At 46.8% G+C, this 24407-nt stretch overlaps 2 protein-coding genes across 5 annotated transcripts; one reads left to right on the top strand and one right to left on the bottom strand.

Moving 5' to 3' along the window:
* Positions 1-373: 373 nt before the first annotated feature.
* Positions 374-7584, bottom strand: SAMD15 (sterile alpha motif domain containing 15). Its single transcript, XM_034768427.1, has 3 exons — positions 7244-7584; positions 6661-6759; positions 374-717 (listed from the first exon to the last, which is right to left on the bottom strand). The coding sequence occupies exons 1-3, from the start codon at positions 7436-7438 to the stop codon at positions 517-519; spliced, it is 495 nt and encodes a 164-aa protein (XP_034624318.1). The 5' UTR covers positions 7439-7584; the 3' UTR covers positions 374-516.
* A 41-nt stretch (positions 7585-7625) lies between these two features.
* On the top strand, positions 7626-22614 carry TMED8 (transmembrane p24 trafficking protein family member 8). 4 transcript variants are annotated; one of them, XM_034768423.1, is made up of 6 exons: positions 7626-7929; positions 11604-11682; positions 14075-14204; positions 18483-18624; positions 20777-21076; positions 22017-22614. In XM_034768423.1, exons 1-6 carry the CDS (start codon positions 7788-7790, stop codon positions 22232-22234), a joined length of 1011 nt encoding a protein of 336 aa, XP_034624314.1. In that variant the 5' UTR covers positions 7626-7787; the 3' UTR covers positions 22235-22614. The 4 variants fall into 4 exon arrangements, with proteins under 4 accessions (XP_034624314.1, XP_034624316.1, XP_034624317.1 ...); XM_034768426.1 differs by lacking the exon at positions 7626-7929 and having other exon boundaries at positions 11634-11682; positions 14073-14204; XM_034768425.1 differs by lacking the exons at positions 7626-7929; positions 14075-14204 and having other exon boundaries at positions 11623-11682.
* The last annotated feature ends 1793 nt before the right edge of the window (positions 22615-24407 follow it).

The raw sequence follows: 24407 nt of genomic DNA on the forward strand, positions 1-24407 counted from the left end.
GCACTATATCATAAGGAAATTATTATATACATCACTTAACTCTTTAAACTTATTTCTGTGTGTGGGAGCACTGAATGAGGTCAGCTGGATCTGTAATGGCAAAGACTAGAGTTTGGGGAAAAGCCGTATAATCTATCACCTGAGCTTGAGGAAAGCGGGTGTCAGTGAAAGGTGATTAAGATTTATCTGTGGTCTAGGTGATAACATGTGAAGTAGCAGCAGTTGATAGGTATTTAGACATGACAGAGCCTCACAGAGCTCCTGCAATGGGGAAAAAGGGAACCTTTAGGATAATGTAACTGAACTAATGAGTTCAGCACCTGGCAATATCCCAGAGGGGCTTCTTTAGGAGTAGAAGTTTAAATGGCAAGGGAGGGACTGTGCATGGCTGAGCATACTGTCAGCACTAAACAAATCACAGTATCGATGTGCCTTTCTTTAATCCGGAGAGAATGGAATTGTAGCTTCTTGAACAAAGAAGGTGAGGGTGTCTGCTTTCACAGCAGTCTGGGCTTTTTACAAAGGTGGAATTGTAGCATATGGCTCTAATCCTGCTTCTTGGACAAACTGAGAGAAGGTGAGGGCATCAGTTTTTGCACCAGTTGGGGCTTTGTGTTCTAGAAACAAGCCCAGGTTGTCCCTGTAAGGGAGGGCAATGCTTCTGCTCCAGAGAGGCTCCTCAATCCCCAGCAGCTCTCGCACATGCCATGAAATCTCCTGAAATGCAAGAGGAAACATAAGGGAGCCTATTCTTAGTGTGGTGGCTACATTGATAGAGCTCTGTAGTGTAGAGCTGCACAGAAAAGAACTTCTGCCGTTTCTCCTTTCAGAATGTTTTCCTTTCCATAATGTAGGAGCTGGAGAGTGATCTGGCAAGATGAGTCCAATGTGCAGTTATGATTAGACAAAAGATTATGTAAAAACAGCACATTCTGATTACTCCAGGGATTTACTGTGTGTTAGAGTCAGAGCTGCTGCCTTTTTTGCCCCAAACAGATTTTTTTTTTTTTCTACTACTATTAGCGCTTGCAGAGCAAACACAGCTATGGGTGAGTGAGCGGGATTCTTTCTTCTCTGCCTACTACAGTATCATCAACACTGTCTGCTAAATTGTGTCTGCAGAAATTTTATTACTGATGAGAATACAAGAGGCAGAAAGGCCCAGATGGATCAGCAGTGGCACTGCTCACTAGAAAAATTATCTGACTTGTAACCTGAGCTAGCTGGATCTGGAACCATCAGTGGGAGGAGCCTGACTATAATTTTTAATATAGTCACTTTTCAGAATATAAATCTTGTCTTTTAAAACCTTGATCAATTCACCTTTCGTGTTTCTAATGAGTTTTACTATTTGCTAAACCACATCCCATCGTGCAGTTTCAAGTGGGAGGGTGTTAGGGTCTTCTACCTGGTACTCTGGGTACCTTTGATATGATTTAAAATAACAATACAACTAGAACAAAACCAGCAGCAACCTGGAGAAACTCCAGCAAACCCCCAGCCCTAATGCAATCCCTTCAACAGGACTTCACCAACCTTCCACTCCTTGTAAACTGTAAAAGGCTTGAACAGTAAGGTTCTACAGTTCACCTGGTGCTCTCATAATCACTTCTAGCAAGTAGCTGGGTTTTGGTTACATACAGGCTTGCTGTGGTGTCTGAGGTCTGGTCTATACTACCTGCCTGAATCGGCAGGTAGAAATCGACCTCTCGGGGATCGATTTATCGCGTCCCGTCGGGACGTGACAATCGATCCCCGAATCGGCGCTCTAACTCCACCAGCGGAGGTGGGAGTAAGCGCCGCCGACAAAAAGCGGCAGAAGTCGATTTTGCCGCCGTCCTCACAACGGGGTAAGTCGGCTGCAATATGTCGAATTCAGCTACGCTATTCACGTAGCTGAATTTGCGTATCTTAAATCGACTCCCCGCTGTAGTGTAGATGTACCCTCAGTGTCATATACACAGGATTATAGCCTCACTGCAGCATCAATCAGAAATTGGGTTAGGTTCAGAGAGGAGACTCATTGAAAAACCTACGTGGGTCAGATTCTGCTCTTGGCTATACCAGCATCGCTCCTTTGTACTCAGTGGAGTGATTTTCAATTTGTAACAGTATAGCTAAGAGCTGAATCTGTGTGTCTTCAGTAATAACAAAGGAAACCAGGAAGATAATGGCCCAGGGTGGGGTTCTCAAAAATGCCTGCATTCCACTCTCTATCTGTGGGACACAGGTTCCTAACTCACGTAGGTGCTTTTAAAAATATTACCCCAAGTTCATTTTGCTCTAATAAATTTGTTAGTCTCTAAGGTGCCACAAGTACTCCTGTTCTTTTTGTAGAACTAAAGGGTTAGAACTGTTCAGCCAGTCAAAGAGTTAAGATTGGCCCAAATGCTTGGTGCTTTATAGCCTAAAGAACACAATGTTCAAATTCCTTCCATGGTGCATAAAGATTTTATCTCTTGTTGCTTGTGAGCTGCAAACTGTTTGAATTTCCAGCTCATGCCCTGTGATGGAGGCAACCGTGGATAATGAAGATATGAAACAAAATTGTTATGGCTCTGCAAAAGCAGCCTATGGCCCATTTGAAGTTCAGTACCCTCTAGCTCATGAGGATGCAGCCAGCCAGCTCTTTTTATGTGACAAAGAAGGCAATGTACACATGCAGTCAAAGAATAAGAATCATGCCTAGTGGATTTAAAGTCCTTTTCAAACAATCCCCACAGCCTCACTATGAGATTGGGAAAGGATTTTACCCATTTTATAGGTGGGTAACTGATGTAAAGAGAGGTTGTTGCCCAAATTTTCAAACTTGGGTGTTTAAAGTTAGGCATCTAAATCAGTTACATGATTTTCAGAGGTGCTGAATGATTTAAACAGCTGCAGCTCACAATGCGCATATATGGAACCCAGGTCACTTATGTGCCTAACAATATGGAATTAAATGTCTATGTTTAAATACCCACTTTTGAAAAATCTGGGTTAAGAAACTTGTTCAAGGTTACACAGAATCAGTGGCAGAGCTAGATAGAACTCACAAGATCCAAGCTCGCAGTCCTGTTTTCTATTCACTTGATTATATAAAAACCTCAGTTAAGACCCCTGAAAAGGAAGACAGCTAGGAGCTCAGCTTTATGTAAGTAATGGGAATGGGGTGATTTAGCAATCAAGTTGCAAACCCCGAGAAGATAATAAGGTGACAAATGACAGTCAGCATGGAATTGTCAAGAACAAATCATGTCAAACCAACCTAATAGCCTTCTTTGACAGTTCACAACCCTTGTGAATAGGGGGAAGTGGTAGATGTGGTATATCTTGACTTAAGTAAGGCTTTTGATAGTGTCTCACATGACCTTCTCATAAACAAACTAGGGAAGTACAACCTAGATGGAGATGCAATAAGGTGGGTGCATAACTGGTTGGAAAACCATTCCCAGAGAGTAGTTATCAGTGGCTCACAGTCAAGCTAGAGGGGCATATAAAGTGGGGTCCTGCAAGGATCAGTTCTGGGTCCAGTTCTATTCAATATCTTCATCAATGATTTAGATAATAGCATAGAGGGTACACTTATATAGTTTGCGGATGATACCAAGCTGGGAGGGGTTGCAAGTACTTTAGGGGATAGGATTACAATTCATAATGACCTGGACAAACTGGAGAAACGGTCTGAAATAAATAGGATTAAATTCAATAGGGACAAATGCAAAGTAATTCACTTAGGAAGGAACAATCAGTTGCACACGTACAAAATCGGAAATGAGTGCCTAGGAAGGAGTACTGCAGAAAGGGATCTGGGGGTCCTAGTGGATCACAAGCTAAATATGAGTCAACATTGTAACACTGTTGCAAAAAAAGCAAACATCATTCTGGGCTGTATTAGCAGGAGTGTTATAAGAAAGCCACAAGAAGTAATTCTTCTGCTCTACTCCGCACCGATTAGGCCTCAGCTGGAGTATTGTGTCCGGTACTGGGTGCCACATTTCAGGAAAGATGTGGACAAACTGAAGAAAGTCCAGAGAAGAGCAACAAAAATGATTAAAGATCTAGAAAACATGACCTATGAGGGACCTATTGGCTGTGTTTAGTTAGGAGAAGAGAAGACTTAGAAAAGTATGATAACAGTTTTCAAATACATAAAAGGTTGTTACAAGGAGGAGGGAGACAAATTAATCTCCTTAACCTCTGAGGCTAGGACAAGAAGCAGTGATCTTAAATTACAGCAAGGGGTTTAGGTTGGACATTAGGAAAAACTTCCTACTGTCAGGGTAGTTAAGCACTGAAATAAACTGCCCAGGGAGATTGTGGAATCTCCATCATTGGGGATTTTTAAAAGCAGGTTAGACAAACACCTGTAGGGATGCTCTAGATAATACTTAGTCCTGCCATGCGTGCAGGGGACTGGACTAGATGACCACTTGAGGTCCCTTCCAGTCCTATGATTCTATGTGTGTCTTAAAAAAACTTATTTTGTTAAAGGCTCTGCTGGTTTAGGTAATGTATTTTGGTTGGGCATACAGAAAACATAGTCACATTCAATTATAGCTAATGTTTTACCAGGTTAACTTTTTACTGCTTTTCTCCTGCTGGAGCACTTGAATGTTATTATTTAAGTCAATACTAGTTTCTCAGCCATGGACTGAAAGTGAGGAAAGAAGAGCCTGATGGTTAAAGTACAAGATAGAGACAGGATACCTCAGACTTGCTACATGACTCCGGGCAACTTCTTCCCTCTCTCACAACCCTATTTCAAAGTTGTGACATGGGGATAGTAGTATCAGAGTTTCTGAGTTAACTGCACATCTGGACCCCTTGTGGCCTCCTCAGAGGCGCTCCTCATAGGTCTTAGGAATCACCTTTCTTGGGGTGAAATCCCATGATTTGCTCCCTCCAGATGGGGGTCTTAGGCTGCAGACTCCTGCAATTCATTGTGATCATCTCAGTCGGTCTTTCTTCAGTTCAGTTCTGCTCTCTCAGCAGCAATGACAGGGTTATTCAGTGAACAGCCAGCTTTCATAAAACAATGTACCATTTATTCAGAAAAAAAGTGTTTCAGAAAAAGTCAACAACAAGCAGCTTATATGCATGCCTGGCTTAGCAAGTAGTCATCTACCTTCCACTTCCACTTCAGGTCCAAGCAGAGCCTGTCTCTCTTGGACACAGTCAACATGCCTGTCAATTCTTGGATAGCATGTGAGTGATCCTCTCTTTAGGCCAGAGTTTATATTTTATACAGTTTCAAGTCCTTTGTTGTTTTAGGCCTTCTGAACCAGGTCAAACCAATCTGTGTTATTGGGGGGAGGAGGGCACAGTGAGGAGACTGTGAAACTTCAAAAGACTTGTTCCAGTATTGGGGAGTAGAATTAATTTCATCTCCTCCCTGGCCAGAGATTTTAGTTCCTGCAGGAAGCATTCCTTGTCTGACCCATTTAGCCAGGAATACAATCACTAGCAAGCCCATGAAGATACATATAACATTAATACAGTAGTGTTTGAATATTCCATGCTTCTGTCAGTTTCTATAGTATTTGTCACAAACAGTATCTCATTAGGGAGGCTGAAAATCTTTAATATCAATTTGCAGTTCTCTGATGCCTTCCATTCAAAGCTTTCAAAGTTCTCTTTTGAGTATTATCAGTACACATTCCTACCGTTGGGCCATGCCTATGCACTTCATATAAGCTCAGAACCCTCTAGAAAGGCTCTGACCATTTGGGAGCTATATGGACCCTACCTTGAACCATGGAACATTTCATGTGAGGCTGCATAAGGTGAAGCCTCTGTCCATCCCCAATGCAGCAAGTAAAAGTTCCTTCTGGTCCTTCCTTATTAGCTGATTTTGGGATCCTTTAGATGGGGATTTTTTTACAGTTTTAATTAGTGAAAACTAGTTTGTTGATTTTAAAAAATGGAATTTTGTAGATCATTTCCCCCCATATACACATCTCTTCATTAAGTGGTAGGACATAGGTGGGCAAAACACTGGAGGTTTGACTGAGCACCCAGAAATGCAGGTGCAGATCCAAACTTCCTGACCCTGCGTTTCCACTCTTATATCACTTTTACACTAGTGAACTTCTATTGACTTCAGAAGAATTACACCACACAAAACTGGTGCAATGCAGTGAAGAATCACTATGTCTCCAAAGCTGGGTTGTAATTGTCAAACAAACAAGTGTTTGGGCAAGATTTCTGTTGTTTCCTACTTGTGCACATACAGGAAGTACTGCCACAGCAGGCTTTCTTTCTCCTTTGTGGCCCTTCTGGCTCAGGTCCTAGATGGAAACCAGATGGGCATAAAGGCATGGAAATAATTTTTCTTTTAAAATACAACTTTTCTGAACTTCATAAAAGGTTTGGGGTCAGGGTTCATCTTGAGTTTTACATAAAGCTTCGGGAAGATTCTTACTGCAGCCAAAACAGTGTGCCCAGTCCTTGTGAGAAAAATATTGTTGCATTCTGTGTACCACATCCATCCAAACATCAGGTCTTGGGCAGATTCTAGTTGTCCTATTGAGCATGAGTATATAGAGCCTCCTATTATCATTAACAGAGCTGGAGCAGTGTTACATCTTGATGCAGGCAGAGAACAAACATGAACACTTGGAGAAGGGATGGGAAATTACACTCCTAATGGAGGAAGGCATCTCTGTGTGCGGCACTCACCTTCATGTGGTCAAAGTCCGTTATGCCCATCTGTGGCAGGTTTGAGCAGTTAACGTGGATGAGTTTGCGGCCAGTGATGCAGTTAGTTGTAAAGCACTCCTGGCAGGAAAATCAGATGGAAACACTAGACAGCAGTGAGCAGTACTGCCAACCCCAAGCATTCAAAAACCAACATTTGTCAGCCTCCCCGCTGCCCAATCACGAGACTGGCGTAAAAGCAATGAGATCTTTAAAAATAATGGCTCCCCCCCCCTTCTGGGTTCTGAGCCTTTGGGGGACGCTGGGTTTACTCTTCCCAGCTCTTCTCCGTCACCACCAGGGCTGGAAACTTGCCCTGAGTTTCCCAAGAACGCAGAGATCCTGGGTGCTCTTGATACCAGCTTCAGGGGCGCTGCCAGGCCGAGCAAGGGAAGCGGGAATTTCTCTCCAGCGAGGGCCCGCGGTTGCGCAGCCCGGTAGCGCCAAGCGATGGCACCGCGAGTGGGGTTAGTAACAGTCCGAGCTCGCCCCTCTCCGAGCCCCGAGCTGGCCGCGCAGCGCCCCGCTAGCTCCCGGCCCCGCCCTCCTTGCCCCTGCCCCTCACCTCGTACTGAGGGAAGCCCAGCTGCCGAACCCACTCAGCCACCTCCAGGTGGCTCCAGGCGAGGCAGGCCGGGCCAGGCTGGGACTCGGATTCTTCGGGCCCCTGCTCGGACCCGGACTCCGGCTGAGGCCCGGTCTCCGATCCGGTTTCAGGCCCTGGCCCCCCGGACCTCTCCTCCTCCGGGATCTGCTCCATCTTGGGCGGCTACGCCCCGCCATAGAGCCATAGCAACGCGTCGGAACAGTCTCCATGGAGACCTCCACTTCCGGGCGTCTGGCAGCTATTTCCTTCCCCGCCAGGCTGGGCCGCCGTGTTAGTAAAGCGCCGCCGTGCCGAGCAGCCCGCTCCGCCGCTGGGCATGCGCCGTGGAAGTGTTCTAGGGAAGGCCCGGGCCGGGGGGCGATAGGCGCGCGACGCCCAGGCGGTCTGCCCTCGGCTCTTTCCGCCCCAGGCTCGGCTCTTTCCGCCGGCGCCGTTTCCGCCTCTGGCCGCTGCTGACAGCTTCGGATCTTCCCGCCGCCTCGGCCCCCCTTGCCGGCCGCCCATGTCGGAGGTGCTGGTGGCTGCCGCCGGCTCCTGCTTCGAGCCCCCCGCGGCTGGGGAGCCGGGAGGCCGCCGCTGCTCCGTGTCCGAGGGGGACGCGCAGGGCCGCCGCTCACCTCCTGTTCCGCCTTCGGAGACTCCAGGTACTGGGGGGCCCCGGGACGCGTCTCCCGCACTTGGACCCCGGGGCGCGGGCTCTTCCTGCTCCCCGCTCCGGTCCCTCGGGTCTATTGGCCGCTGCGCTCAGGGGCTGGGGGCTGGAGGAGCTGCTGTGGGGCAGTGCTGCAGGCCGCGGCTGAGGGACAAGCGGAGCTGTGGGTTTGTAGCCTTCGCTGTGAAGCTGGGACTCGTGTGCACGGGGTGTGGCAGCCCAGCAGCGCCTCCCTGCGAGAGCACCGCGGGTTGACGGTGTTCCTTCCCTCCCTCCATCTCGCCTGCTCTCCCCTCTCCCAGGGTGGTATCTGCAGTGCTTGCCAGGCAGCCAAGGAAGTACAGTGCCTGTTACACCGCAAGGAGCAGTCATAGGGAGGGTGGGCTGGGAGTGGGAGCTTCCGAAGGGGATTTAGGAGCGATACAGCTAGTAACAAGGTAGTCTGCTTTCACTCTAGTTATGTTATTGCTGCAAAATCGGAGCTTTCTGCAGCTGCTACTTCCAGCTTTCTAGCACACTGTTTTCAGTACCCATCTTTAGAACCGGGTTGGCTGAGGCCTTGGGAAGAAGTTAACAAAGCTGCTTCTGACCTCTTCTGAGGTCTAGGTATGTCTACACTGCGTAGCCTAGCCTGTGATGGTATAGCTATGTCAGCACAGCCCCCTAGGATATGTCTACACTACAGATCCTATGCTGACATAGCCCACTAGTATAGACACAGCCCATGGAAGGAGTCTTTCTGTCAGTGTAGGAACACACCTCCCCGAACGATATTGTCTATGTCGACAGAAGCCCTTTTCCATCATAGCTGAAACTACGCTGTGGGTTTTTGTTGGGTTCCAAACCCATATGTGTTGGGTTTTTTCCACACCCCTCACTGATGTACCAATCCTGACATAACTGTTAAGCATAGACCATGCCTAACTTGCCTCTTGATTGATACAGTTGTTTATCAGTAGTTTGTTTCCAACAGCCTCTATCCCTCAGGGTACTGGGTTGTTTCTCTGTTCCCTAGTGTACCAACTGCTTTATATTTAGAGAAATGTACTATGGTGTAAGCATTGCCTCATGTAAGAGAGATAATAATAACTTTGATTTGCTTAAGTTCCTAGCACTTTGGTCTCCAGGCACCAGTAAAGACTCCACTGCAATCTTTAGACTAACAAAGCAATACAGCTCATTACAGGGAACCAATTAAGTTTGTTTGTTTTTTGTTTGCTTTTAAAAAAGCAGCATTGTTTAGTGTAGGGTTAAGACTTGAGATTCCTAGATTCTAATTACATTTTTGCCACTGATTTACTGCGTAACCTGAGCAAGCCAGTTCCCCTCTCTTTGCCTCATTTTTTTCATCTGTAAAATGTGGCTAGTAATACTGACCTTTCCCCCTGGGCTTATGAGATTTATTAAATGTTTGCTTAGCACAGTGGTATCATCTACAATGCACTGTAGACATGCAAAATGTTTAATACCTGATGTGAAATCGAAGGCACCTGCCATTGTGGTACCTAACCAACTATGGAGTTGAGTGTGGTAAGAGCTGCTGACCACATCCCATGTATCACCTCAAGAGGGTAGGATGCTGGGCCTCAGTTTGAAGGGCCTGTGAGTCTAGAATTTATTTCTCCTTTGAAGCACATGCAGAGAATGTCTATGGCATCCTTGAGAGCAAACTTTGGGACGTTTATTTTCTCTCTGACTGTCGAGTGGATGGTTTATTACTATATGTGTGTGAGAGAAACATTCTCTTTCCACTGCCACCTTCCTCTCTGCTGTCTTGGTCTCAACTTCTTTATTTTGTTATATGCAATGGTGTTTTAGCCATGGTGGTCCCAGGATATATGAGAGACAAGATGGGTGAGGTCCTATCTTTTATTGGACTGACTTTTATTGGGGAAAGAGACAAGATTTTGAGCTTACACAGAGTTCTTCTTTAGACCTTCAGAAGAGCTCTGTGTAAGCTCAAAAGCTTGTTTCTTTCAACAAGAGAAGTGGGTCCAATAAAATATATTACCTCACCCACCTTGTCTCGCTTTATTTTGTTATAGGCATTTCTGCATAAGGTGTTTACTACAGTTTCTAAACCCAGTAATATCTGATCTCCCTCTAGTTCTCTGGAACGTCCCTATTCTCCCCAGTCTAGCACTCTTCCTCGTCTACTTCTCCTTTAATGTCCCCTTCTAAAAACTTCTTTATCTCTTTAGTTCATGATTGTGGGAAGCATTTTGTAATCCTGTGTCAGGTCACCAGATGAAACATTTCTCCCCACAACCAGACTTAGTAGCCTGGGGCTTGCCTGATGTAGCTTATCCGTCACTGCCAAATAGTCATATGACATGCAGTCTTGCTGGCTGTTGCTTTTTCAGGCCATATTTTCTCTAGTCCTTGGCAGTAAAATGTTCTCACATTGGTTACCGGGTAGAAGAGATGTTCGAATCATGAGAATGACAGATATAAAAGATCTGCTAGGTTCCCTCTAATCTGTTGCAGGGGGAGAGGCATGAAGTATTGTTTCCAGAGATTGAGATCTAGGCTGTTCATACAGCCTTTGTAGGCAAGGAAGTTCCTTTTAGGTACTCTCCCTTGGAGAATCTTAGGGGGCCAGAATAGGAATGCATGAGCAATAAATTATAAAATCAACCTGGTCTATTGCTCTATTTATAAAGTTTGAGTGAATAGAATTATTTCTACATTACACAAGTCATGTCACTCCTCAGATTTTTAGAGGCCTATTCAGGTCCCAAATATAATGTACTTTAATGAGTGCATCTTCCAATAAAAGGTTCTTAACATCATGCTCTTTTTTCTAAATGTTCAGAGAACAGATAATTAATAAGAATAAGGATGAATAGTTGTTTGGATCCTATACCCAAACAAAACATTATAAGCTTGGGACAGTGGGTTTCAATCCATTTCTTGGTGGAAAAATGCTTTGCTTTAAAAGCAACAAAACAGATACCTCACAACCCTGGTACTAATTGGTCCCCTTGTTTGTTCTTGGCAGAAGAGAGGAATGGGCCTTAGACTAGAGTCTGTTCTCGTCTTTAAAAGCAGTCTCTCTAGATCAGATTACAGAACATTGGCGATGGAGAATGCTGCCTGGACTGTTCCTGTTCTGTGGATCAGAGGCCTTTAATGTATGGGGCTATTAATCTGCTGTCTTTCACTAGCACCAAATTCCCTCTATGAAAAACAAGTAAAAGAGAATTCCTACTGTAATGCGCAACTTTAAAAATCTGTGTAATTGGGAGCCTGTCAGTGCCCAATTAATGATCTTCTATGGGTAAGGGAAGCAGACAGCAAGACTGTAGAGCATGCACTGGAATCATGTGGGGATAGAGCTTGCCCCGGGTTCTGGAGACTAGGGGGAAACCTGGAGCCTACATCTGAACAGAAATTTGTTTTTATAGTTTCTGACACAGGACATAGGGATCAATGTTATCTTTTTCCCAAACACTCCACTGAGGGCCATTGAAAGCATTAAAAACCCTTTCTGTCTGCTGTGGGGGAGGGATAGCATACGGCACAGAAGGTTGCCAGGTCCAGCTTTAGGCTCCAAGGCTGCATGACCTCGGTGACTCTGGATAGCTAGAGTTTTGCTTTATTGTCTGCACATTCTCAAAGGTTAAAAGCTGTTTCATCTTCTCTCCATCTTCCACCCATTGCTAGAGAATGAAGATTCAGCCCCAAAACCAGAATCTGCATCCCAGACAGTCGCCTCATCAGTGTCCGAGGCCTCACAGTGCAGGTAGGAAAAGATCTTTGTGTGATGACCCACATTAAATGTTCCTCAGCATCAGGGAAATGGAGGATAATCTGTCTCTTCCCCACCTCCTTCTGAATCAGCGGTGTCTGGCAGCTGTTCCTCTCCAGGGCATTGGAGACCTCAACTTTCTGTTTTCAGGTTCTGTACACTGTAGACGATATTGGAAGAGCTATTCCTCTTGACTTGGGGTTATTTTAATGCTTATAAAATAGTAAAATATAACCCATCACTCACCTCAGGTTATTTGGATCACAGAGCTAACTAGCTTTCAACAGGAAATTGTCTGAGCTCTGGCTGAAGGATATTTTTAATAATTAAAAAATTTCTCACTGTATCTAATCCCCAAGGAAGTTGGACCGAAAACCTGCTTTTTTTGCTGCTGCTTTTTCAGTAACTTTTATACTCTGAATATCAGTTGTTTGGTTTATTATTGGAGGATTGCCAGTGGGCATTTGTCTGCATGCATCCTGGCTTTTGTTGTGGTGTTTATTAACATTAGAGTTGCACACATTCAGCTTTTCTCTAAAACTGTTGAAAGCTTTATCTTAACCTTCTCTTTTCTATCCCCCAAAACCCCTCTCCCTTCTCCCCCCCCCGCCAACACACACACACACACACACACACACACACACACACACACACACACAAACTTTCAGAAACAGATGAGTTAAATAGGTCAAAATTTGGGTCTCACCAGTTTAGTGTCCTCCTTTTAAAAATCCCTCACAAAAACCACAACTTGAGGTAATCCTGGCTTTGATGCTAATGAAATCTGCAGCACAGGAGAGACTGAGATTCCTGCTGCCTTCATAATTACAATTTCATCCAGAGAGACTGTACAACAGCCCAGTTGCTGGCTTTTGCTTCAATCTGATTTTATCATATACTCTAGGTAATCATGGAATTTAATTTTCTTCAAAGAAACTAGTTGGGCATTAAGTAAAATGCCAACCTAAATTTTAAATCCATGTGAATGTTTCCTGATAAATCTGTTTAAGGTCTGAGGGTTTTTTTGAAGGGAAGAGGGTGGTGGGTAATATGAAAGAGGCTTGAAGGGGGAGACGACTTACTCTCTTCTGTTAAATCTGCTTACAAATTTTCTGCAACTCTTTTTCACCCTCTCCACAAAATCCAAAAGATTCAGTGCCGTTTTTTTTTTTTGCCAGCACCTTGGGGGGAACACTGTGACCCTGACCTGTTGGACCCACCTACCAGGTTATGTAGCATGCATGTGTGCTAGAGTGAGATTGAGCCCCAGGTTGGTCTGTGCCACCCACCTATTGATCTGAAAAGAAAACGTAGTGGAAGATGTTGGTACATAAATTCAGGTGTTTGATTCAGGCTTCTAAAAGGATGGCTATAAACAGTTAACTGAATTCTGGAATGGGTTACTTAGGAAGGTGGTGGAATCTCCTTCCTTAGAGGTTTTTAAGGTCAGCTTGACAAAGCCCTGGCTGGAATGATATAGTTGGGAATTAGTACTGTTTTGAGCAGGGGGTTGGACTAGATGACCTCCTGAGGTCCCTTCCAACCCTGATATTCTATGAAGTTTTGTAACAAAAACCTATTTAAAAGGTCTCTTTTTTTTTTTTTTTTTAACTTTCTTTTGCTCAGCCACCTAGTGGGGTTATCTCTGTATCCTGACAATCAGCTCATTTGAACCACTCTTTTAATGGAAACTGGTGGTGGGACATGCCCTTTCTACCAGCAAAAATGAGTTTAAGAGAATTTAGTTAGTTTTTGGTTCTTCCTGTTTTAGGGTCTAAGGTCGCATCCTCAAGGGAGTTCAGTTACAGAAACGACAGTCACGTCTGTCTTTTTCCAGCCTCCTCTTTATTTACAGAAACAGTACAGAAAGCATTGGAACTATTCTGTTTTTATTAGACACTTCCAACGTAGCTTGGAACAATCTGTCCCAACATTACTCCAAGCACCTCGTATTCCTAAAACTGAAAATTTTCTACCATTGGTGACTAGCAGGGAGAGAGTTACTTCTCTCTGAGATGCTACCACTGATCCCTGTCATCAGTGCAATGTTAGCAAAGTAGCCCTTCTATGAAGGAAGTGTGGCTGGGCTCAACTGGAGTGAATTACTGCTACCTAAGGGACTATAAATGGGGAGTGAGCTCAGCAGAGTTGCTCACTCTGGCTTGGATGAGCTAAAGAGGACAGCTGTCTGGGGCTGAGGGTGGAACTTGGTTGAGAGAGAGCTTCTTGCTTTAATGCAGTGAATGCTGGCTCTAGGAAGCCCAGTTCCCTTTGTTTGCGTTCAAGCCCCTGAGTGGGGTGGATCATCACCTGTCCTTGGCTCACCTGGCTCAGTGTCTCATGCTCTTCAAGCATCTTGAATTGATGTGCTATCTTTCTCCGAGAGGCCGCAGATTGGATCACCTGAGAATGTGCATGCCGCAGAGGATTCTAGAAAAGGTGATGGTACGTCAGAGGACCAGGATGTGGCCGGACAAGGAGAGAAGCTGGCAGACCAGATCCAGCCCCCCAGGGAGGTAGGTGGCTTGCCACTTTTATTTCTGAAAGGCGAGACCGAGGTGCTGCAGTGCTTCTTCCCATCTGCTGCTGAGCCTGCACGTGGGGAACCGGGGCTCTGAGCATTTAGTTATGGCTGTTTCTGTACAATGGGGGAGTTAGGAGTGACAATCTAACCTTTAAAACTCCGAATGTGTTTCTCTCCTCCGATGTATTGGACCAGTCCCTGCTCTCTTTCAGTTTCCACCATTCCTAAGGCTTCAAGACTATTCTCAGGTACTGGCTTTTGTCTAGTGCTTCAGGGAGTTCCTGTTAATTTTAAATAAACTAATATACAGTGTAACCCCTTTTGGGGTTTAGAGAGCATGGCCCCTTTAAATCTTTTTCATAGGGGGGAGGGGGAGAGTGAGAAAAAAGGAGGGAAACTCCAGGGGGTGGCTCTGAAGCTCAGAGGGAGAGAGAGGCAGCAGCCCCCAGGCCCTCACAAAATGAAGCAGCAGAGAACCTGCCTGAAGCCTGGGAAGGACAGGGTGGCCGATCAGGGACACCCCAGGACAGGAGTCAGGAAGAGCACTGTGCCAGGGAGGAATCGCCTGAGAAGGACAGGCAGGAGCTGGACCCAGTATCAGGGATGCCCAGAGCTGCATGGGGCTGTAGGTACTGGGGCTTGTGACTTGTGCATTGGGAACAAGGAGGGAGGTTGCTAGATAGTTAAGTGGGGAGGTGGTTGCTGTGTGTGGCTTTGCAGAGAGTGGCAGAAGAGAGCACCGAAGGGGTTTGTTGGGGGGGAAGTTCACTGAGGCCGAAGACGATCAGAAGCACCCAAGGCTCACCACTGCACTGGAACTTAGCTCAGGACTCCTGAACTCTGTGTGCAGACACATTGCTCGGTGTCCGCCCTTCCAGACTGTGCTACCACTGGGCCTGTGGGGCCTTGGTTTGGATGCAACCCTGTTTTACTGCTCCCCTTATATTTCCCCTTGTTGTTTTTTCTCCTCTCATCCCTCTGTAAATAAATATTTCCCTTTTCTTATATCCATTGTACTTTTCCTGTGGGTGGGTGTTTTCACTCTGGGGGGTTTGGAACAGGTGCCCCTGAGGTGGAAGGGATTTTTCCTGCTGCATTCCTGCGTGCGTTTTCTCCTCTGCAGAGCAGACTCCATCTTGGCCACAAGGGCGCTAAAGTTACACTTGGTGGCCCGTACGGGGACTTTGCAGTGCACACACGTACGTTGTGCACCCTGGGCTCTCCTTCTCAGAGCAAAGAAACTTTCATCTCAGTTTCTCCCCTCCTGAAATACTGGGGAGGGTAAAGATCCACACCCGTATTTATAACCGCAAAGTGAAGGACATGGTAGCATTATGTACTCACTCCAAGGAAGCAGATCTTGATAAAGTGCCCAAAGAGGTGCAAGTAGAAGGTATCCCCTGGACAATTCTGGGGGCAGAGAAGTCCCCTCCTAGTGTATTCTTGAGCGCAGAAATTGCAAGCTCTGATGGTGGATGAGAAGCAGACAAGAGAAGAATTAATTTTGGCATTGGGAGGGGCTCCAACACCTGCAACACCCAGCCTGGTGGGATGGGCCAAAGAGCTGGGAAACGCTCTCAAAGATGCATTGAAGCCGGCATATGAAAGTGCTCCATACAAGCGGTTACGTTCTTTCTCGGGGGTGCCACTTGTCCAAGAGTGGGAATGCTCTGATGCTGAGAAGCAGAAACATGTGCTTGAGAGTCTGAGGGGACCTGCCATGCGAATTATCCGAGCCCTGAAAGACTCACAACCAGCTGCCACAGTGCAAGACTATTTAACCGCTCTTGAGTGTGTCTACGGTGCTACTGATAGCAGTGAAGACCTGTATTATCGTTTCCGCCATACCTATCAGGAGCCCCACGAATGATTGTCGAATTTCATCAGGAGACTAGAGGATTTGCTACAGCAGGTAGTGCGAAAGGAGGGCATCCCCACCAAGCGCATTGATTCTGCTAGGTTAGATCAAATCCTTCAGGGCACCCGACAAGATGAGTTGATGATGTGGCAACTGCAGTTGAGGGAGCGGGCCCAAAACCCACTCCCATTCCACAAGCTCATTCGAGAGATACGTGAAGAGGAAGATAGATTGTTGCAAGTGAACGCAGTGGTGCAGCCGAAAAAGGCAGAGAGTCACACCACCACAGTGCTTGGAGAGATGGAAGAGGCCCCGTCAGTGGCAGCAGCACTGAGAGATTTAACCCGAGAAGTGGCCATGATGAAAGCTCCGGGACGTACTGTGCCATCCTCAGGAGGGGTGATAGCCGGCGAGAAGGGTTCTGTTACAACTGTGGAAGAGATGGTCACTATGCCTTGGACTGCCAAAACAAGACAGATCATGCAAGGGTATTTCAGAGATTGCAGCAAACAGTTAGAAAGCTTCAGGGAAACATCAACAGGGCTTGGGGAAGGAGCATCCCAAGACCCTGAAATTCCAAGACTCCCCAGAAAAAGACTTAAAGGGGCCATGCTCTCTAAACCCCAAAAGGGGTTACAACAGTAATTCCTCACTTAACGTTGTCCTGGTTAACGTTGTTTCGTTGTTACGTTACTGACCAATTAGGGAACATGCTTGTTTAAAGTTGCGCAATGTTTCCTTATAAGTCGTTTGGCAGCTGTGCCTGCTTTGTCGACTGCTTGACGGACTCTCTGGAAGAGGAGCCCCTCCTCATGGGGATTAGAACCAGGGGGGTCGGCAGCCCCCCCATCAGCTCCCGTAAATTTCCTGTAAGGTATGTGGCTCGGCAGCTGCCCAGCGGCAGTTCAGGTGGCCCTCCCCCCACTGCAGTGCTGCTCCTGACCTGCCCTCTGCCTTGGAGCTGCTCCTGGGAGCTTCCTGCTTGCTGGGGAAGGTGGGGAGAGGGGTGTTTGTCATGATTTCCCTCTGTTCCTGCCCACCCCGCTCCATACCCCCTCTCCACAAAGTGAAGGAGGGGACAGTCACAGGGCTTGGAGACAGAAGGGTGAGGCGGGGAGCTTGCAGGAAGCTGTTGCTTCATGTCTAAACTGGCTGATCTGCTTAAAAGGGCAATGTACTTGAAGTGGGGTCAGCATACTTAAAGGGTCTCTCTCTCTCTCTCACTGATGCACGCTCCCCCCCAGCACTTTGGAAAGTCAGCACCTGTGCAGCTGTGCATGTGCTGTCAGGAGGAGGGAGCAATGCGCTCCAGCATAGGTTCATCATCATGTTCAGTTTTTGCAGGGAAGTGTTTGCAGCTACTGCCCTGCATCTATTGTGTTTCCTCCCTCCTGCCTAAGTCCATGCTGCCTTGTAGAGTGTGAGGCTACATTAACAACAGCGTATTAACCCTTGAGGTCTCAGCCAAGTGCTAGTTCTTCATTTAGCAGAAAGGCATTCCCTGGGAAATATTCCACCCTCTTACTCCTTCACCTCAACCAAGCTTTACAATCATTCATTGCTGTGTATAATATTAAGCTGTTCGTTTAAAATTGTTTAAAACTTATACTGTATATGTACATAATGTCTTTTGTCTGGTGAAAAAAAATTCCCTGGAACCTAACCTCCCCCCCCCCCCCCATTCTTATGGGGAAATTGGATTAGCTTAACATTGTTTCGCATAAAGGAGTTACTATAGTAGATTTTTTGGGGGGTGATGGTGGTGAAGAAGCAATGTTATAGTTCTTTTAGGGAACAAACAGCGCCTGGTAATTTCAAATACAGCTTCGGAGAGACGTTGTGTAATAATACTCTTGCACCATAAACTCTGTATCTGCCTATGTGAGGAATGGGTATTGGCAGTACTGTGTTAATCTGGGCAACAGTTTTAACAAGTTCATAGCAGGCATCTGTTTAATTGTGACTGCAGTCTAAGCACTGGGAAAACTGAAGAGGCTGATTCCTATAACTGGAGCAGCTTCAGCACTAGAGAGGGCATCCTTTTACCAAATAGAGCAATGATAGCCCCCAAACTCTGAGGCAGTGCAAATAGCTAGACTTATCTGTCTATGGAGATGATGCTTCCTTGGGAGACCAGAGGACACAAGCACAGTGCAGCATTTGACTCAAGAGTTTCACAATGTTGGAGGCAGAGAAGACCATGCACAGAAACTGTCCTCTGAGCCAGCCAATTATTTAGTAAATATTTTATACTTGTAGCAGAAACCCAATTTGATGTGAATTGTGATGTGGGAAATTGATGTGAGTTCATGGAAATGGCTCCTTCTTCTCCCTCCATCCCTGACAAACCATTTAAAATCCAACTGGAGGCTCCCAGAGCCACTGAGGAACTTTCTTATGTGCCCTCCACAGGAGGCCGTAGTGCGGATGACTAAGTACCGTGCCCCACAAGGACCAGGGGATATAGTCATGATACAGTCGGAACACACAGGTGCAGTGGATGTCCTCTCTGCAGAGCTGGAGACTGCGGACCTCCTTGGTGAACAGAGAAAAGGTGAGGACTGTGATGGTAGTCGTTCCCTTAGGTAGGAATGATGCCTTGTATACACAGATCTCCTGTGGCAGCAGGATTGGAACTGTTGATGCTCTCCTTCAATAGGGTGGGCAGAGGCAGTCTACTAGACGTTACCAGCTCTGTATCACTGGGAGTGGTCTGGTGGCTAGTGTGATACTCCCAGATTTGCCATTGATTTGCTCTGTGGCCCTGGATAAGTCACTGCTTTAAGTAGCTTTTGGACACGTCACATCACTTAGTATTGTATACCTTTTCCAGTGCTCGGCACTCTAATTGCCATTGAGTCCCTAACCTGCCACGTGGGTCGCATACCCCCTCCTCAACTCCCATCTCTTTAGAGTGTGCACCTGCTGAAACATTTCTAAGGGCTGGTCTTCACCATGGAGAGATCTGAATTAGATGCAGCAGGGATTGATTTAGCGGGTCTAGTGAAGACCCGCTAAATTGAGGGCAGAGCACTCTGGTCGACCCCAGTACTCCAGCTCCCTGAAAAGAGTAAGGTACCATCAACGCAGCACAGTGAAGACACCATGGTAAGTCAACCTAAACTATGTCGTAGCATAGTAGCGTAACTTAGGTCTACTTACCCTGGTAGTGAAGACAAGCCCTAAGTAAAGCAGTTTAAAAACCAACTCTCCTCCCCTTATAAATCTTAGCTCACAGACACAGGGGTGAGAAGATTTGTGAGTGGGAAGCGGAGAGCAAGAAACTTAGTGAGGTCCTTTCTCCTGTCAATGCCTGAGTGTTACTCAGTACAGCATTTAATGGGAATCATGTATCTGCAGCTAGAACAGACTGGATCCTGCTGCATGTTGGGGCAGGTGAATTGGTGGGTGAGCTATCAAAAAGGCCATAGAGAAATCTAGGAACAGACAGAGTGGAGGAGGGCATGTTAGTGCCAGATACTGCATTCGCTCGCGCTCTCTCTTTCTCCCTCCCCCCTGCCCACCCCCGAAGACTGACCAGGAGAAAGGGCTACAGACAAAGGACCTGTGAGATTGGTAATAGATCCTAGCTTGGAAGAGAATAGAGTTTAAAATAAATTGGGCAATGGCTGACTACCCAAGATGTTTGAGGGATACTTGATGTTTGTGGAAACCTTTGAAATAGAAAGGGGACTAGTGATAGGGTCAGGACTGTTGCTGTGATCTCTTCTCTCTGCTGCCCTTTCAGGATTCAAGATGTCTCTTGCCATCATAAGTCCAAGCTAGTATCCACCTGACCTAGCCTCATCTGTTTATCCTCCCTCACTATTCTGCTCTTATTTAATGTGTGCTGTGTTCCATGGTTGGTATTTGGATGCATGTGGAGTTACTCCTTCAGGGTGGTCTACAGAGGTTTGCTTAGAATTTCCCATCAGTGGTAGCAAGGGTGGAACCTTTAGTTTCAATGAGGTGTCATAGTTTATAACACTGTTCAGAGCAAGTTTGTACATGGTGGGGAAAATGCTAGTACCTTCTCTACATTGGAACTTCCACTGGTGGAGCTAAATCAGTGGGAAATTCTGAGAGCTTGTAGACAAGCCCCATGGGTCATGGGAGAGGTTATGCCTCTGGGTGTGAAGAATAAGCCATGTGAGCCCCTCCCACTCCTCCATTTTTATGAATTTTGGACTGAATTACGTAGGCTTTGGGTCAGCTGAGAAGGCAGTTTCTGCATGCATGCATGATGCTAGTTGGTTTCTATCTGGTTTCTTAGGCTGTCATCATGCTGTGCTGTCCAGTAACTCTACCTGCCACTGTTGGGTGTCTGTATGGAAGCAGCAGTGTTAAGTCACAGGTGGAGCTGAGGTGCTGGAGTACTGTGCAATGCACTTGATGGGACAGAATTTTTAGTTAGGCCTGTACCTAACTTTGGCAGTCTGACTCTGTACCTCTAGATAACAAGCTAATTCAGAGAATGGCTTTGCAAGCTCTGGAGGGAGGGAAGAAGGTTGGAAGGGAAAACCAAGAGAGTAGTATGTCCAGTTCTGAGGGCAGTGCTAGTGGAAGGCACCTGTCCTTGCCTTGAGAGGAGATGGAAGGTAAAGATTTGAGTTCAAGAGCTGTATCAGGAATAGCAGAACTCTTGTTAGCAGAACTCTCTCTTTGCCTTCTGACCAGTGATGAGTGGCTTGTCTTGTATTTTTCAGCTCAGCCTCCTCCTCTGGCTCCAGCCTCCACTTGGACCACTTGCAAGATAAGGGAATTCAAAGCCAAAATGGGAAAGGAGAAGAATGCTCAGATGGTGGTGAAACGGGGTGAAGTAGTGACAGTCCGGGTGCCAACACACCCAAATGGGAAGCGTGTTTGCTGGGAGTTTGCTACGGATGATTATGACATTGGCTTTGGGGTCTATTTTGACTGGACTCCTGTCACCAGTACTGCCATTACTGTTCAAGTCAGTGAATCAAGTGATGAGGAAGATGAAGAGGAAGAAGATGAGATCGAAGGTCAGTGCAAAACTTTACAAGAGAAATTAATGTTGTGTTCATCACCATGGTACCCAAGTACCTCCAAATCAGGTGCTGTAATTCCTCACCACTTTGGCTAGTCAATCTACATGTTGACTGCAACCCTTTTGGAGTCCCAAGCTAATGATGAGAAGACCCTTCCTAATGGCTGCTCTTCTCCCCCACCTCAGGGGTATGCTCCACCAATAACACACAGCATATCCTTGCATATTGAACATTGATCACTTGCTCCCACTCTGTTTTCTATCCCTTGATCAGTTTCTAACCTGTAACCGGATCAGAGTACAGTATGAGACTCTGACTTAACTCTTTGATCATCAGCCTAACAGATTGCAATGCTGATGCAGTTTCTGGGTTGGAGAGTAGTGTTTTTCTCACTGTATCAGTAGCTCTTGCTGATTGCACCCAGAGGGCATGCTACACGTCTTTGGCGTATCTGTAGCCTAGAAGGTGCAGGGAGTCTCAAGACCAATGCAGGTCCCATCTCAGGACCAATAATGACTGAAATTAAGCTCCACTGAGGAATCCTCTTGGAGAAGTAGAAGGGAAGACCGAGAGACCACCAAGACCAGAGGCGAAACTCTCCATTGCATTCCTCCACCCACAATCAATTTCTCTCTGGCATTGGGCCACTTTGAGGAGACCCTGCTGTTTAAAGGTGTCTACTGGGTGAAGAGGACAAGGAGGGAAGTGGTGGGGGGAATTCAAACTATTCCCCAGTGCATCAGTCCCAAAGGGTGCCCCCTCTCAAAGCAGGCGTCCTATGTAGAGAGACTTTGGGTTGTGCATTGGACAGGGTGGGTGTCTCAGCCAGTCTTCATTCGCTATATCTCATGTCCTTGTCATGTAACCATGCCTTACTGATCATTTCCCCTCTGTTGGTTTGTCTGATTCTGCTTGTCTCCTCTCTTCCACTCAGGACTCACCCCCGTTGGAGATGTGGAGAGGGGCTCTAAAAGCTATCTACGAAACCGCTATGGGGAGATCATGCCTGTGTACCGAAGGGACAGTCACCGGGATGTGCAGGCAGGCAGCCATGACTACCCGGGTGAGGGCATCTACCTGCTCAAATTTGACAACTCTTACTCCCTCCTGCGCAACAAGACTCTCTTCTTTCATATCTATTACACCAGCTGAAGGAGTGGAGGGAGCAGAGACAGCAGGCAGGTAACACTGACCAAAGCAGGCTGCCAGCCGGGACTGGCACCCCCTAATTGGCACTGCCCTATGGCCAAGTGAGAGACCTGGCTCTCTGCTCTCCTGTGGATAAGAACAGGTTTTCCCCCATTCCCTCCCAGCTTACTCACAGGAAACGGTAGCTGTGGCTGCTCAGTCGTCCAAAGGCAACTCCTCTCGCTCTAAATTGCAGGAAGCCTGCTCTGTGAAGGCATCAGGCTGGGACTTCTCATTACAGCCAGTAAATTGTCAGAGCGCAGATTCAGGTGGCAGCGTTTCTTTCTGTTGCACTTGTATGAACTGAAGCTGAAATACCCTTTTACTTAAAAATCCTCAAACTCTCCTGCGGTGGTGTAGTTATGTCACAAGTGCCAGACCCAATCGCGTGAAACCTTTATTTTGGAGCCTTGCAGAGGTAATCAATAAGAAGATCTCCATAGGAAAGGGAAAGCGGGTGTGGCTGGGGAGGTGGATACAGATCATCCTGACAGTGGGGATGTGTGAAACTCCTGTCACCAACAAAAGTTTCTCTTACCTGTGGGGAAAATTGAGCTGCAGCCTCTTGTGTTAATGTAAAACTGTTAACAATCCCAGGTCAACACACTTTGAATCTGAAAAATATGGGATCAGCCTTTCCCTTATGTACCCGCCTGGAGTTAGTGAGTTCCTGAAGTCATTGCTAACTCCTAACACATCAGGGAATGCAGCTCCCTGGCCCACCTCAGGGTTTAGCAATGACATTAGTGGTCAGCCTCTGCTCAGCTCTTGGCAGGAATAAGCAAGGATCACAGTTGGGTTTTAAAGGGTATTTATTTGTAATTCGAAATGAGTATTTATTTGATTTTATTCAATAACATTCCCCTTCAATGTAGCTGCTGAATTTGCTCTGTGGTGCGTCTGTTTGGAGTTAGACTGGCTTTGTGCATGATGATTCTGGTGAAGTTCCAGTCTGACACCCTCCAGATATTGCCCTTCTGTGCAGATACAGCCCTCACTGCAGATGGGGTTAGTGTTGTCATGTATAAAGTCAGTCTTCACCCTCCGAAGAAGCCCAGTAATTCCCTGGTGATTCCATACGCCTTGATTCAGACCCTCCTTTTTATCTGCTCTGCCTACTTAAGCACTCAGGAGCAATGGGTAGGTCAGGGAGGTAAGAGCAGAGGGAGGTGTACAGTTGAGCAGCCCTTGTCAGTCTGCTGCTTCAACAGTAGTGGGTGGGGAGGGCAAGGCAGCCTAGGCTCAGGCACCAACATGTGTTTTTGTTTTTCAGGAGAGGAAGGGGGCAGGGAGCACTACTGCTGTGCTAAAAGAGGAGGGATGAGAAGCAGGGCTGCTCCTCCTTTAGGAAGCACAGAGGCAAGGAGGGAGCAGCTGAGGCTCTTTTTCTCTTCCCAGGAAGGGAGAGGGGAGTGAAGAGTAGAGTGGCCCAGAGCTGGAAGGTAAAGTAGCCTCCTAATTCCAGGTAGCATCAGTGGAGGTGCCCTGCAAGGAGGAAGAGAAGCAGGATTTTTTTTTTTTTTTTAAGGGTAGGGCCCTCCCTTCCCTTCTGAGCAGCCTGGGCGGGGGCTCCTCTCTCCCTGACCCCCTAGCAGCCTGGGCAGGGGTGCCTACTTCCTCCCCAAGCCCTCTTTGAAGTGCCAGGTCAGGCACCTCCCTCTCAAGTTGCTTCCATCCACAACCTCTCCTCCCCCACCCCCTGACCCCCCAGGCCTGATCAGCTAATGCAAGGAACCCCTCTTTTACTCAGTCTGGCTCTCAACTTCCTAAACAACAGATGTGGAGCAGAGTCCTGCCCCATCCCTTAAATATTCTGCTTCTGACTGCAAATCCCCCCCTCTCCTCCCCTCCCCCTCCCCCCCCCCCCCCCCGGCTGTGCAATGCATCAGTGACTGCTATGTATTTGGCCCTTTGCTACATATTTTGGAGGGTCCTGCATGCATCTGAAAGACTAGAGGAATGAGTGATGCACTGTCTAGGCCATCAGCTGCTGTCTGAAACAGGACTTAGTAAATAAGGAAGACACGTCTGACCTGTATATATACCAGGTATTCTAGAGACTGCTGATGTCATTGATTTTCATTTGGAGAGCTCTACTCAGGGCCAGTGTTCTAGAACTGTCTCCAGGATAAACTGT

The sequence above is a fragment of the Trachemys scripta genome, chromosome 4, assembly GCF_013100865.1.
Source record: "Trachemys scripta elegans isolate TJP31775 chromosome 4, CAS_Tse_1.0, whole genome shotgun sequence".
NCBI classification, from domain to species: domain Eukaryota; kingdom Metazoa; phylum Chordata; order Testudines; family Emydidae; genus Trachemys; species Trachemys scripta.

Excerpts from the sequence above, each read along its gene's own strand:
- SAMD15 (XM_034768427.1), bottom strand. The coding sequence starts at position 7,438 with ATGGAGCAGATCCCGGAGGAGGAGAGGTCCGGGGGGCCAGGGCCTGAA. Across the intron at positions 6,760-7,243 it reads TGGGCTTCCCTCAGTACGAG|GAGTGCTTTACAACTAACTG; the intron begins GTGAGGGGCAGG and ends TTTTCCTGCCAG. Across the intron at positions 718-6,660 it reads CGGACTTTGACCACATGAAG|GAGATTTCATGGCATGTGCG; the intron begins GTGAGTGCCGCA and ends CTTGCATTTCAG.
- TMED8 (XM_034768423.1), top strand. The coding sequence starts at position 7,788 with ATGTCGGAGGTGCTGGTGGCTGCCGCCGGCTCCTGCTTCGAGCCCCCC. Across the intron at positions 7,930-11,603 it reads TCCGCCTTCGGAGACTCCAG|AGAATGAAGATTCAGCCCCA; the intron begins GTACTGGGGGGC and ends ACCCATTGCTAG. Across the intron at positions 11,683-14,074 it reads TCCGAGGCCTCACAGTGCAG|GCCGCAGATTGGATCACCTG; the intron begins GTAGGAAAAGAT and ends TTTCTCCGAGAG.